The sequence below is a fragment of the Elephas maximus genome, chromosome 12, assembly GCF_024166365.1.
Source record: "Elephas maximus indicus isolate mEleMax1 chromosome 12, mEleMax1 primary haplotype, whole genome shotgun sequence".
Taxonomy (NCBI): Eukaryota; Metazoa; Chordata; class Mammalia; order Proboscidea; family Elephantidae; genus Elephas; species Elephas maximus.
In genome coordinates, this window is record NC_064830.1 from 102,351,804 (window position 1) to 102,364,330 (window position 12,527).

Sequence of the window (12,527 nt, forward strand, 5' to 3'; positions counted from 1 at the left end):
TGTTTGCTTGTGTTCAGGAAACTCAGCTTTTGGTTTAGTCCAGTTGAGCTGGTTTCCCCTGTGTGATGTGTTGTCCTTACCTTCATCTAAGATAATTCTTGTCTACTATCTAGTTAGTGAATTCCCCTCTTCCTCCCTCCCCACCCTCGTAACTATCAAAGAATGTTTTCTTCTGTGTTAAACCTTTTCTTGAGTTCTTATAATAGTGGTCTTATACAACATTTGTCCTTTTGTGACTAATTTCACTCAGCATAATACCTTCCAGATTTATTGATGTTGTGAGGTGTTTCGGGGATTCATCATTGTCCTCTGTCGTTGCGCAATATTCCATTGTGTGTATATACCATAATTTGCGTACCCATTCTTGTGTTGATGGGCACCTAGGTTGTCTCCATCTTTTTGCTATTGTGAACAGCGCTACAACGAACATTGGTATGCATATATCTATTTGTGTGATGGCTCTTATTTCTCTAGGATATATTCCTAGGAGTGGGATTGCTGGATCATACGATACTTTTATTTTTAGCTTTTTCAGGAAGCACCAAATCAATTTCCAAAGTGGTCATACCATTTCACATTCCCACCAGCAGGGCATAAGTGTTCCAGTGTCCCCACAACCTCTCCAATGTTTATTATTTTGTGTTTTTTGGGTTAATGCTAGCCTTGTTGGGGTGAGATGGTATCTCATTATAGTTTTGATGTGCATTTCTGTAATGGCTGATGATTGTGAGCATTTCTTCATATATCTATTTAGCTGCCTGAATGTCTTCTTTGGCAAAGTGTCTGTTCATATCCTTTGCCCATTTTTTAGTTGGGTTATTGGTCTTTTTGTTGTTGAGTTGTTGCAGTGTCCTGTAGATTTTAGAAATTAGGTGCTTATTGGATATGTTGTAGCCAAAATTTTTTCCCAGTCTGTTGGTTGTCTTTTTACTCTTTTGGTAAAGCCTTTTGATGGGCATAAGTGTTAGATTTTTAGGAGCTCCCAGTTATCTAGTTTCTCTTCTGGTGTTTGTGCTTTGTTGGTTATGGTTTGTATTCTGTTTATGTCATGTGTTAACAGTGTTGTTCTTATTTTTTTTCCCATGATCTTTATCGTTTTAGATTTTATGTTTAGGTCTTTGATCCATTTCGAGTTAGTTTTTGTACGTGGTGTGAGGTACGGGTCTTGTTTCATTATTTGCAGATGGATATCCAGTTACGCTAGCCCAATTTGTTAAAGAGACTGCCTTTTACCCATTTAATGGACTTTGGGCCTTTGGCAAATATCAGCTACTCATAGGTAGATGAATTTACATCTGTATTCTCAATTCTGTTCCATGATCTGTTGTACGAGTACAAGGCTGTTTTGACTACTGTGATGGTGTAGTTGGTTCTAAAATCAGGAAGCGTGAGGACTCTCACTTTGTTTTCTTCTTCAGTAATGCTTTACTTATTCAGGGCCTCTTCTCTTCCATATGAAGTTATGATTTGTTTCTCTGTCTTGTTAAAAAATGTTGGAATTTGGATCAGGATTGCATTGCATCTGTAGATTGCTTTGGGTAAAATTGACGTTTTCACAAAGTTGAGTCTTCTATCTGTGAGCATGGTTTATGTATTTCCGCTTACATAGGTCTCTTACGGCTGCTAGCCAAAGGGTCAGCAGTTCAAATCCGCCAGGCGCTCCTTGGAAACTCTATGGGGCAGTTCTACGCTGTGCTATACATCGCTATGAGTCGGAATTGACTCAACGGCACTAGCTTTTTTTCTAGGTTTAGGTCTCTTTTGGTTTCTTGCAGTAGTGTCGTGTAGTTTTCTTTGTATAGGTCTTTTACTTCGCTGGTTAGATTTATCCTTAAGTATTTTATCTTCTTGGGGGCTATTGTAAATGGTATTGATTTAGTGATCCCCACTTCCAAGCTCTGTTGGTTGGTGTAGAGGAATCCAGCCAATTTTTTTATGTTTATCTTGTATCCTGATACTTTGCTGAAAGCTTCTATTAGTTCCATTAGTTTTCTTGTGGATTCTTTTGGGTTTTCTGTCTATAAGATCATATCATCTGCAAATAGAGATACTTTTACTTCTTCCTTACCAATTGGGATGCCGTTTATTTCCTTTTCTTGCCTTATTGCTCTGACTGGGACCTCTAGCACCGTGCTGAATAAGAGTGGTGATAAAGGGCATCCTTGTCTGGTTCCCATTCTCAAGGAGAAGGCTTTCATATTCTCTCTGTTGAGGATAATGTTGGCTGTTGGTTTTATATAACTTTATTATGTTGAGGAATTTTCCTTCTATTCCTATTTTGCTTAAAGTTTTTATCAGGAATGGGTGTTGGGCTTTGTCAGATACTTTTTCTGCATTGTCCATACGATCATGTGATTCTTTTCCTTTGTTTTATTTATGTGGTGGATTATCTTGATTGATTTTTCTAATGTTGAACCAACTTGCATGCCTGGTATAAATCCTACTTGGTCATGATGTATTATTTTTTTGATATGCAGTTGTGTTCTATTAGCTAGGATTTGTTGAGAATTTTTGCATCTATATTTATGAGAGATATTGGTCTGTAGTTTTCTTTTTTAGTGATGTTTCTTTACTTTTTATGCTGGCTTAATAAGTGATGGCTTATGCTGGCTTCAGAGAATGAATTCTGGGAGTATTCCTTATTTATGTTCTGGAATAGTTTCAGTAGAATGGTGTCAACTCTTCTCTGAATGTTTGGTAGAATTCTCCAGTGAAGCCATCTGGACTGGGGCTGTTTTTGGCTGGGAGTGTTTTTTTTTTTTTTTTTTTATGACCTCTTCAGTTTCTTCTTTTGCTGTGGGTCTGTTAAAATTTTCTATTTCAGTTTGTGTTAGTTTAGGTAGGTGGCGTGTTTCTAAAAATTTGTCTGTTTCCTCTAGGTGTTCAAATTTGTTGGAGTACCGTGTTTTGTAGAATTCTGTTATGATCCTTTTCATTTTAGTTGGCTCAGTTGTGGTGTCACCCATCTCATTTTCTTATTCAAGTTCTTTGCGTCTTCTCCTGTTTTTCTTTTGTAAGTTTAGCCAGTGGTTTGTTGATTTTATTAATCCTTTCAGAAAACCAGCTTTTAGTTTTGTTGACTGTTTATATTGTTTTTGTGTTCCCTGTTTCATTTATTTCTGCTCTAGTTTTTATTATTTCCCTTCTTCTGGCAACTGGGCTTCTTTTGCTGTTCTTCCTAATTGAGTTGTAGGGTTAATGTTTTGATTTTTGTCCTTTTTTGATGTGTGCGTTTATTGCTGTAAATTGACTTCTGATCACTGCTTTTGCTGCTTAATTTTCCATGCTGAGTTTTTTTGTTTTAATTTTGGTTTGTCTTTTCATTTCCTTTGTTGTGAACTGACCCTTTATGATTTTCTTCTTTTATATTTTGTTGAGTAGATGTATTGACTTTTCTTCATGGTTACCCTGAAATTTACCTTTGTCTTCCTAAGTTTAAAGTAGTAATTTATTTCTTGATGTCGCCTTGACTTCCTCTCCATATGGAAGTTCTAAACCTGTACTCCTTATTCCGCCTTTATGTTACAGATAACATATGTGGTTTCCTGTATTCCGTCTTTTAGCTTTATTTTATTTTTGGGAATTCTTGAACTGGGTTAATATCTGTCAAGTCATATGTTTTAATCTCAGGTTGTTGTCTGGTGTGTTAGTTTTCTGTCTGAAGAACTCTAACGTTTCTTGCAAATTCTGGTTTGTTGTTACTAGGTATCGTGGCACCATCCTCACAATCATCGTTATGCTTGAGCCCATTGTTGCAGCCACTGTGTCAATCCATCTCATTAAGGGTCTTCAGTTTTTTCGCTGGCCCTCTAATCTACCAGCCGCTCTTTGGAAACCCTTTGGGGCAGTTCTGTTCTATCCTGTGAGGTCACTGTGAGTTGGAATTGACTTGATGGCAATGGGTTTGTTTTTGGGCGGGGGAGAGCAGGGTGGTCTGCTTTACCAAACATGATGTCCTTCTCCAGGGACTGTTCTCTCCTGATAACATATCCAAAGTATGTGAGATAACTTTCACCATCCTTGCTTCAGTGAGCATTCTAGCTGTACAAAGTTGATCTGGTTTTTACAAATTCTTTTAATTTATGTATATCTGGAAATACCCTAATTTCACAATCATGTTTGAGGAATAATTTTGTTGGATATGTAATTCTTGGCTGGCAATTTTTTTCTTTCACAGTTGGTTTCTTGCCTGCATGGTTTCTACCGAGTAATTAGAACTTAGTCTTATGGACATCACCTTGTAGGTGATCTTTGGTTTTTCCCAAGCTGCTTTCAGGATTCTTTCTTTGTCTTGGTTTTGGAAAACTTGATTATGATATGTCTTGGTGTCCTTTTTTTGGCATCTATCCGGTATGGGGTTCGTTGTGCTTCTTGTATGGTTATCTTCTCGTGTTTCATGATATTAGGTAAGTTTCCTCTCAGCGTGACTTCAGCAATTCTCTCTGTGCTTTTTATTGATGCCTGTCCTTCAAGGATTCCGGTCACTCTTATTTCTCTTGATGGTGTTCCTCATAACTCTTAGGCTTTTGTCACTTTATTCTTTTATTTGATTGTTCCTCGAACACATTAGTGTCACGGGATTGATCTTCTGTTCCGCTGATGCTGTTGTCCATTGTTTCAGTTCTACTATGATGTTACATTGAGTTGTCAGTTTCTGCAGTTTTATTGCCAAGCTTCTGGATTTATAGTTGCTCTTTCTGTGTGGTTTCCCGTTGTCTGTTTATCTTGTCAGTTTGTTCTTGTATTGTTTTCCTGAATTCTTCTAGTGTTTTGTCTGCGCCTTTCTTGGTTTCGTCTTTGTTTTCCATAGTTTTGTCTGTGTTTTCCTTGGTTCATTTGAGGACCCTATAAAAAAAAATACATAAGCCTTTCTAATTCCTTATCAGGAAGTTCTGTTACGTTTTTTTCCTCAGGGAGGATTTCTGGTTCTTTATTATGGTCACTTGCTGGGACCATCTTGCCCTACTTCTTCAGGCCGTTTGCTGTTGTCTGTTGTCTCTCGTACATTACGGGATTATTGTATTTTTTTTTTTTAAATAATTGTTTGCAGGGTCCTATTTTTGTTGTTGTTTGTTTTGTTTTGGTGATTCCTGGCAGGTGTGACCAGAGTGGTACTCTGGTTGCTGGACTGGCTGTGCTGGAGTGCTCCCTACCTGTCTGGGCGAGTGAAATAGTGGGTACGTGTGGGAGCTCGGGTCTCTGATCTTGTGGGGTAGTTAAGGGTGGGTTGTGCAGTTAGAGTGGCCGATGTGGTGGGTGTGGTAGGTGAGTGGGGGTGTGCTGGTCACTTCTCACTGGTTGGGGGAGGTGTGGGTGATAGAGGGGGGTGTCGGGCAGACACTCACGCAGTTGCTCCACCTCTGCCTCCTCCTGGGCGGGGGATGGAGGGAGGAACGGCAGGCGTATGTTTGCTCAGTCTTGCCGCATACGTACGTCACTGGAAAAGTGAAGCAGGTGCAGCGGGTGGATACGCGTGCACTCACTCCTCTTCTGCCCTGTGTTGGGCAAGGGGAGGGAGGACAGGGCCTTGGGGGATACACACATAGGTGTAGTTTCTCTGCCCCTTGCTGTGCGGTTTAAGGGATGGCGGCGTACCTGGTGGATGCGTGCATCATGGTGCTGTCTTGTGTCAGGTGAGGGGAAGGAGGAAGGGATTGCGGGGGCGCGCGCATAGTCTCTTCTGTCTCTCGTTGGGTGAGTTAAGGAATGCAGTCGGGCCTGGCGCATGTGCACACAGGTGCAGCCCTGCGTCAGGCGGGGGGAGGGAGGGAGGGGCTGTTGGGGGGATGTGTGCGCAGTCGTGTCTTCTCTACCCTTGCTGGGTGAGTTAAAGGATGGAGTCGGGCCTGGCAGACGCACACACAGAGGTGTTGCCTCGCATCAGGTGGAGGAAGGGACTGCGGTGGGATGTGCGCACAGTCGTGTCTCCTCTGCCCTCGCTGGGTGGGTCAAGGGGTGGAGTTGAGCCTGGCAGATGCACACACACAGGTGCAGCCTTGCATCAGGCGGGGGGAGGGAGGGAGGGGCTGTTGGGGGGATGTGTGCGCAGTCGTGTCTTCTCTGCCCTTGCTGGGTGAGTGAAAGGATGGAGTCGGGCCTGGCAGACGCACACACAGAGGTGTTGCCTCGCATCAGGTGGAGGAAGGGACTGCGGTGGGATGTGCGTGCAGTCGTGTCTCCTCTGCCCTCCCTGGGTGAGTCAAGGGGTGGAGTTGTGCCTGGTGGATGCGCACATGGAGGTGCCACCTTCTGCTGGGTAGGGGAAAGGAGGGGAGGGAGTGGTAGGTGAGCTCTCTTGCTGTCCTGCTGCCTTCTACCAGGCCTTTGGAGGGGAAAGTAGATGGTAGGCAGGCACGAGCACAAGGGTGCGCCTAGTCTCACTCATCGGGTGGGCGGCGGGGAGGGTAGCGATGCGGGTGGGAGGTAGCCGATAGGCTTGTGTTGTGGTCTCCCGGTCAGGCAAGGTAGTCGGGGTATGGGACCCTCTGCTGCCTCTGGTCAGGAGGATGGGGTGACGGGGAGTATGTTCCTCTGGTTAGGATACGTGGGTGCTGGGGCACCTCACTTGTGCTGCAGCCAGCAAGTGGGACCTGTGTTCTCTCAAGTGCGAGCAGGGGGGTCTGCCCAGGGACTGCTTGGGTGGGAGAGCTCCCGCTAATGCTCCGTGAGTCCACCACCTTGCGCGCACCACTCACCACCGAGGTCAAGGGCTGCTGTTGCTGAGTATCTCCAGTTCTGGATCCTGGCACCTCCCTGTCTCTGCTTCTTTCCATGCGTGTCTGTAGAGGTTCTCTGTCCCTTTTGGGAAAGTTGTGTTGCTTTGCTGTTTTCTTCACCCAGGGTCACTGCTGGCTTTGTCCTAAGGTGGCTGCGTTGAGCTGGAACGGCTGGCTGAACCTCTCCTTTCCGTGTTACTCCGCTTGAGCTGCCTTCACTCACTTTTTCCTTCCGTTCAGTGTTTGGTTCAGTTCCTAGACCTTCTTCTTTGACGTTCAGGGTTACTAGATTGTTAACCTGCTTCTGTTTCACTTGGTTTTTGGGTCCTTTAGCACAAGGGCATGTTATGGTGTGTGCGACTAAGCCGCTATCTTGGTTCTGCCTTTTTATGTTTATTATTTATTTTATTTTGTTGATGTTGAGAATTTACATAGCAGAGCATGTATGTCACCAATTGAACAATTTTTACATACTTGAAATTCAGTGACGTTGATTACATTGAGTTTTGCAACTATTCTCACCTTTCTTTTCTGAGTCGTTCCTCCCCCACTAGCTTAAACCGACTGCCTCTAAGTTATCTATCTCATCTTTTGAGTTACTGTCAGTTTAATCCCATATAACAAAAAAACCAAACCCACTGCTGTTGAGTCAATTCTGACTCATAGCAACCCTACAAGGCAGAGTAGAACGGCTCCATAAGGTTTGCAAGACTGTAAATCTTTACAGAAGCAGATGGCCACAGCTTTCTCCTGTGGAGTGGCTGGTGGGTTCAAACCGCCGACTTATTGGTTCACAGCCGAGAACTTCAACCTCTGTGCCACTGGGGCTCCTTTGATCCCATGTAGATAGATCTTAAAAGAGCTCGGTGTTCGAGGCAGACATCCTTTACTAGTTAAGCTAAACTGCTGTTTGGTTTTGAGAAGACTTCAGGGGATACTTTTGGTTTAAGGTTTAAAGATTATCTCAGGGCACTAGTTTTGGGAGTTCACCCAGCCTCCGTGGCTCTACAAAGTATGGATTCCATGAGAATGTGAAATTCTGTTATGCATTTTCTCCCTCTTGATTAGGATTTTTCTGTAGAGTCTTTGATCAAAACATTCAGAAATTGTAGCTGGGTACCATGCAGTTCTCCTGGTCTCGTGGTGAAAGAGGCAGTTGTTCATAGAGGCAGTTAGCCGCACCTTGTTTCTTTCTCTGGTTTCTGAGTCTCCTCCTTCCTCTGTTGCTCCAGGTGAATAGAGACCCAGTCGTTGTACCTTGGATGGTCAGTTTCAAGCTTTCAAGATCCCAGGCACTATGCAGTGAGCTAGGAGGTAGAGCAGAAGTACTAAGCACATTATTAGGCCAGTTAACTGGGGTGTCCCATGAAACCAGGACCCTAAACCTCCAACCAAGGAACCATATCTCATGAGGTTTTTGGTTGTACATAAGCAGCCTCCACAGCTACTTTTTTTCTTTTTGTCCTTATTGTAAATATATCTGTCACACACCTTTTTTACAGGTGTGCAACTTACTGATACCAATTACAGTAATCGCCTGTGCAACCCTGCCCTTAATGCGATTTTCCCATCGCTGTAAACAAACTCAGTACTCCGAAGCAGTTACCTGCACCCTTCCTCCTCCCCGCTGTGCCTGGTGACCACTATAAACATTTGTCTTTACATATTTACCTTTTCTTGTCTTTTATATAAGTCATACAGTATTTATCTTTTTGGTTAACTTATTTCACTAAGCATGTTTTCATGCTCCATCCATACTGTAACATGTATCAAGGCTTCATTTTTTTTACTAGTATTCCATTGTATGTGTGTGCCACATTTTGTTTATCCTGTCATCCGCTGGTAGGCATTTAGGTTGTTTCCACCGTTTGGCTATCGTGAATTGTGCTGCAGTGAACATTGGTGTACAAGTATCTGTTTGAGCCTCTGCTTTTAAGTCTTCTGGGGATATACCTAGGAGTGGAATTGCTGGGTCATACAGTAGCTCTATTTTTAGTTTTTTAATAAACCACCACACTTTTCCACAACCATTGGACCATTTTGCATTCCTACCACCAATGGATTAGGAGCCTGGTGGTGCAGTGGTTAAGGGCTCAGCTACTAACTGAAACGTCGGCAGTTCAAATCTACCAGCCGCCCTGTAGGAGGAAGATTAGGCAGTCTACTTCTGTAGAGATTATAGCCTTGAAAACCCTGTGGGGCAGTTCTATTCTATCCTATAGGGTCGCTATGAGTTGGAATCAGATTGATGGCAATGGTTTACCAGAAAGGAATAAAGGTTCTAGTTTCCCCACATCTGGCCAACATTTGTTATTTTCTGTTTTTATCTTAGCCATCCTAGTGGGAATGAAATGGTGTCTCTTTGTGGGCTTGACTTGCATCTCTGATGGCTAATGACACTGAGCATCTTTTCATGTGTTTGGTGGCCATTTGAATGTCCTCTTTGGTGAAAGGTCTATTCAGGTTCTTTATTAATTCTTTTGATTGTGCTGTTTGTCTTTTTGGTAAGTTGTTGAAGTTTTACCTATGTTTTGGTTACTAGATTCATGATGGATAGATGACTTCTGAAGATACTCTCCCAGTCGGTGGCTTGTCTTTTCACTGTTTCGGTAAAGTCTTTTGATGAAGAGATGTTTTTAATTTTTATGCAGTATCATTTACTTCTCTTTTGCTGTTATACTATGTAATCCACTGTTAAAAGCTAGGCCCTACAGCCTTGTCCCTGCATTTTCTTTTAAGAACTTTATGATTTAGTTTTCATCTTTAGGACTTTCATCCATTTTGAATTTGTTTTTGTGTATGGCACGAGGCGTGTACCCTGTTTCATTTTTCTGCATGTGGCAATCCAGTTTTCCCAGTACAATTTATTGAAGAGACTCGTCTTCCTCCATTGAATGAATTTAGCACCCTCGTGAAAAATCAGTTGACCACGGGTGTGTGAGTGTATTGCTAGGCTCTCAATTCTATTCCATTGGTCTGTGTATCTTTTGTTACACCAGTACCAGGCTGTTTTGATTATTGTAGCTGTATAGTATGTTTTGAAATCAGTAAATGTGAGTCTTCCTCCTTTATTCTTCACTTTCAACGTTGCTTTAGCTATTAGGGGCCTCTCACTATTCCATTTAAGAGTTGAGGATTGGTTTTTCCATTTCTGTTGAGAAGGCTGTTGGGATTTTGATTGAGATTGCGTTGAATCTGTAGACATTAACGTCTTGTTAAGTCTTCTGTGGACACAGGACATCATCCATTTAAGTCTTCTTTAACTTCTTACAGCAATATTTTATCCTCTTACATGCTGTCTTAAATGGAATTTTTCATGTATAGAAATCCAACTGGTTGTTGTTTGTTGACCTTGTATCTTGTAACCTTGCTAAATTCTTCTATTAGCTCTAGAAGCTTTCTTGCAGGATCTTTGGGATTTTCTGTGTACAGTCAGCACCCTGCATCTGCGAGTTCCACATCCATAGATTCAGCCAGCTGTGGATTGAAAATATTCAGGAAAAAAAAAAAAGAGCCAGGAACAGAAACTTGAATTCGCTGCCCACCAAGCACTGTGCTGAATCCTTGTGCATGAAGTGATGTGTAGGACACGCTGCCGTAGCCTCCTGCCGTCTCACAGATCCTCCGTGTCTCTCCAGCACTCGTTGTTTGAGCATTGTTCACCTCAGGCCTTGTTCGTTGGCTTGTGTGCACCCTTTGTTTCTATGAAAAATTGGCTCCTAAAAAGCAATTTAGGGATCAAAGTAATTCCTTAAAGGCTAAGAGGAAATATAAAGTGCTACCCGTTAACAAGAAAATAAAAATCTTACATCTTTTGAAAAGTGGCATGTCACTTGCCAAAGTGGGTGGTAAGGTTGGTAAGACAATCAAGTATTTGCACAATAAAGCCGAAATTCCTGGAAGCATTACTGTTGCCCCTACAATGGCAAAAAAAAAGGCCTCTCTGGTTCCTGATAAAGTGCTTGCAAAGACTGAGAAACTAATATAAGTGTTAAGTGTAAGCGTTGGCAGCTATTTACACAGCATTTACATTGTATCAGGTATTATAAGTAGCCTAGAGATGATTTAAAGTATATGGCGTGTAGGTTATATGCAAATACCACACCATTTTATACAAGGAATTTCAGCATCCATGGATTTTGGTATCAGGGAGTCCTGAAACCAATCCCCTGTGAATACCAAGGGACGACTGTATAGGATCATGTCCTCTGTGAATAGAGATAATTTTACTTTTTCTTTCCCAATCTGGATACCTTTTATTTCTTTTTCTTGTCTTAGTTGCTCTGTCTAAAACTTCTAATACAATATTGAAAAGGTTAAAGCGGCACCCTGGTCTTGTTCCTAGTTTCAAGTGGAAAAGGCCTCAATCTTTTTCTGTTAAGTATAACGTTGGCTGTTTTTGTTTTTTTTTTTTCATATATGCCCTGAATCATTTTTGAAGACTTCCTTTCCGTTCCAGTCTTCTTAGGGTTTTCATCAAGAAGAGGTGTCAGATTTTATCAAATACTTTTCCTGTACCTATAGAGATGATCATGTGGTTCTTTTCTTTTGTTCTATTCATGTGGTGTATTATGTTGATTTTCTAATGTCGAACCATCCCTGCATTCCTGGAATAAATCCCACTTGGTCATGGTATATGACTTCTTTGATTAGTATGTTTATAATTACAATGAAGGTTAATTTGTGGAGCCCTGGTGGCCCAGTAGTCAAGAGCTCAGCTGTTAACCAAAAGGTCAGCGGTTCAAATCCACCAGCTACACTTTGGAAACCCTACGGGGCAGTTCCAGACTGTCCTGTGGGGTCGCTGGGAGTCAGAACGGACTGGATGGCAACAGGTTTTTTTGGTTTTAAAGTTATTATCTTAGCTGTTAAAGACTTCAAGTTATTTTTTGTGTGATGTTTGTGATTTTCCCTCTCCCCATCACCCTAATTGAAATGAATAGGTTAAAAATGTGTGCGTACGTGTGTGTGTAGCTATGTAGGTTTTTTGGAAAAGAAAACATGATGTGAACCTTCTCTTGTTTTAAAGAGGAAATTTAGTAAAAGCTCAGAAAAAACATCTTTTATTTTGAAAGTAGACATAGGAATCTGTGGTCTGCAGAAAATTTGTTGTTCTTCTCATGAGACCCTGGATAGGTGTGTAGATGGCATGGTATCTAGTTTAATTCAGCAAATGGAAAATTGATTTTTGCTCTCGAGGTAGAAAATATTTCTACCACAAGAGACCTTCTGAGCTCACTGAATTTCTGTAATCTCCCGTTGGCTGCTTAAGCACAAAGTGCCTAAGCTTCATTTTACATTTTAATTTGAACCGTGCAGTTCCTTACTTCATGACACTTCTACTTCCGAAATGTGTCTTCTCTGGGAGTTCCTTTGATGAGGACCCACCAGCCGCACCGCCCACAGCTTTCTCCCTAAGAGCACATGCCGTGGGATTCTTTAGGGGTGCTACAGACGCTTTCACCGTAAGCATGTCAGAATCCTGAAATTTCAGTCAAAACTGTAGTTTCTGTGTTTACTTTTTACCCTTTTTTTGTAGGCCATTGAAACGGCTCTGGATTGCCTGAAAAGTGCCAACACTGAGCCCTACTACCGGCGGCAGGCATGGGAGGTGATAAAGTGCTTCCTGGTGGCCATGATGAGCCTGGAGGACAACAAGCACGCACTCTACCAGCTCCTCGCACACCCCAAGTAGGTGCTCGTCCCGCCCTCTGCGCTTGGCTGTTTCTGCGTCAGGAGTTAGCACAGAGGGCCTCTCAGTGTCCACCGGTTGGGAGCTTGTCCTTCAAGCCAGGCAGAGGATGCGTGATC

General features: G+C 42.3%; 1 protein-coding gene across 4 annotated transcripts in view; it reads left to right on the plus strand.

Annotated features, from left to right (window-relative positions):
• TRRAP (transformation/transcription domain associated protein) overlaps positions 1-12,527 on the plus strand; it is a 126,917-nt gene that overhangs the window by 38,345 nt on the left and 76,045 nt on the right. For all 4 annotated transcript variants that reach the window (XM_049902657.1, XM_049902659.1, XM_049902656.1 and 1 more), the window contains exon 22: positions 12,256-12,407. In XM_049902657.1, the coding sequence (XP_049758614.1) occupies positions 12,256-12,407 (152 nt within the window). The remainder of the gene's footprint in view (positions 1-12,255; positions 12,408-12,527) is intronic.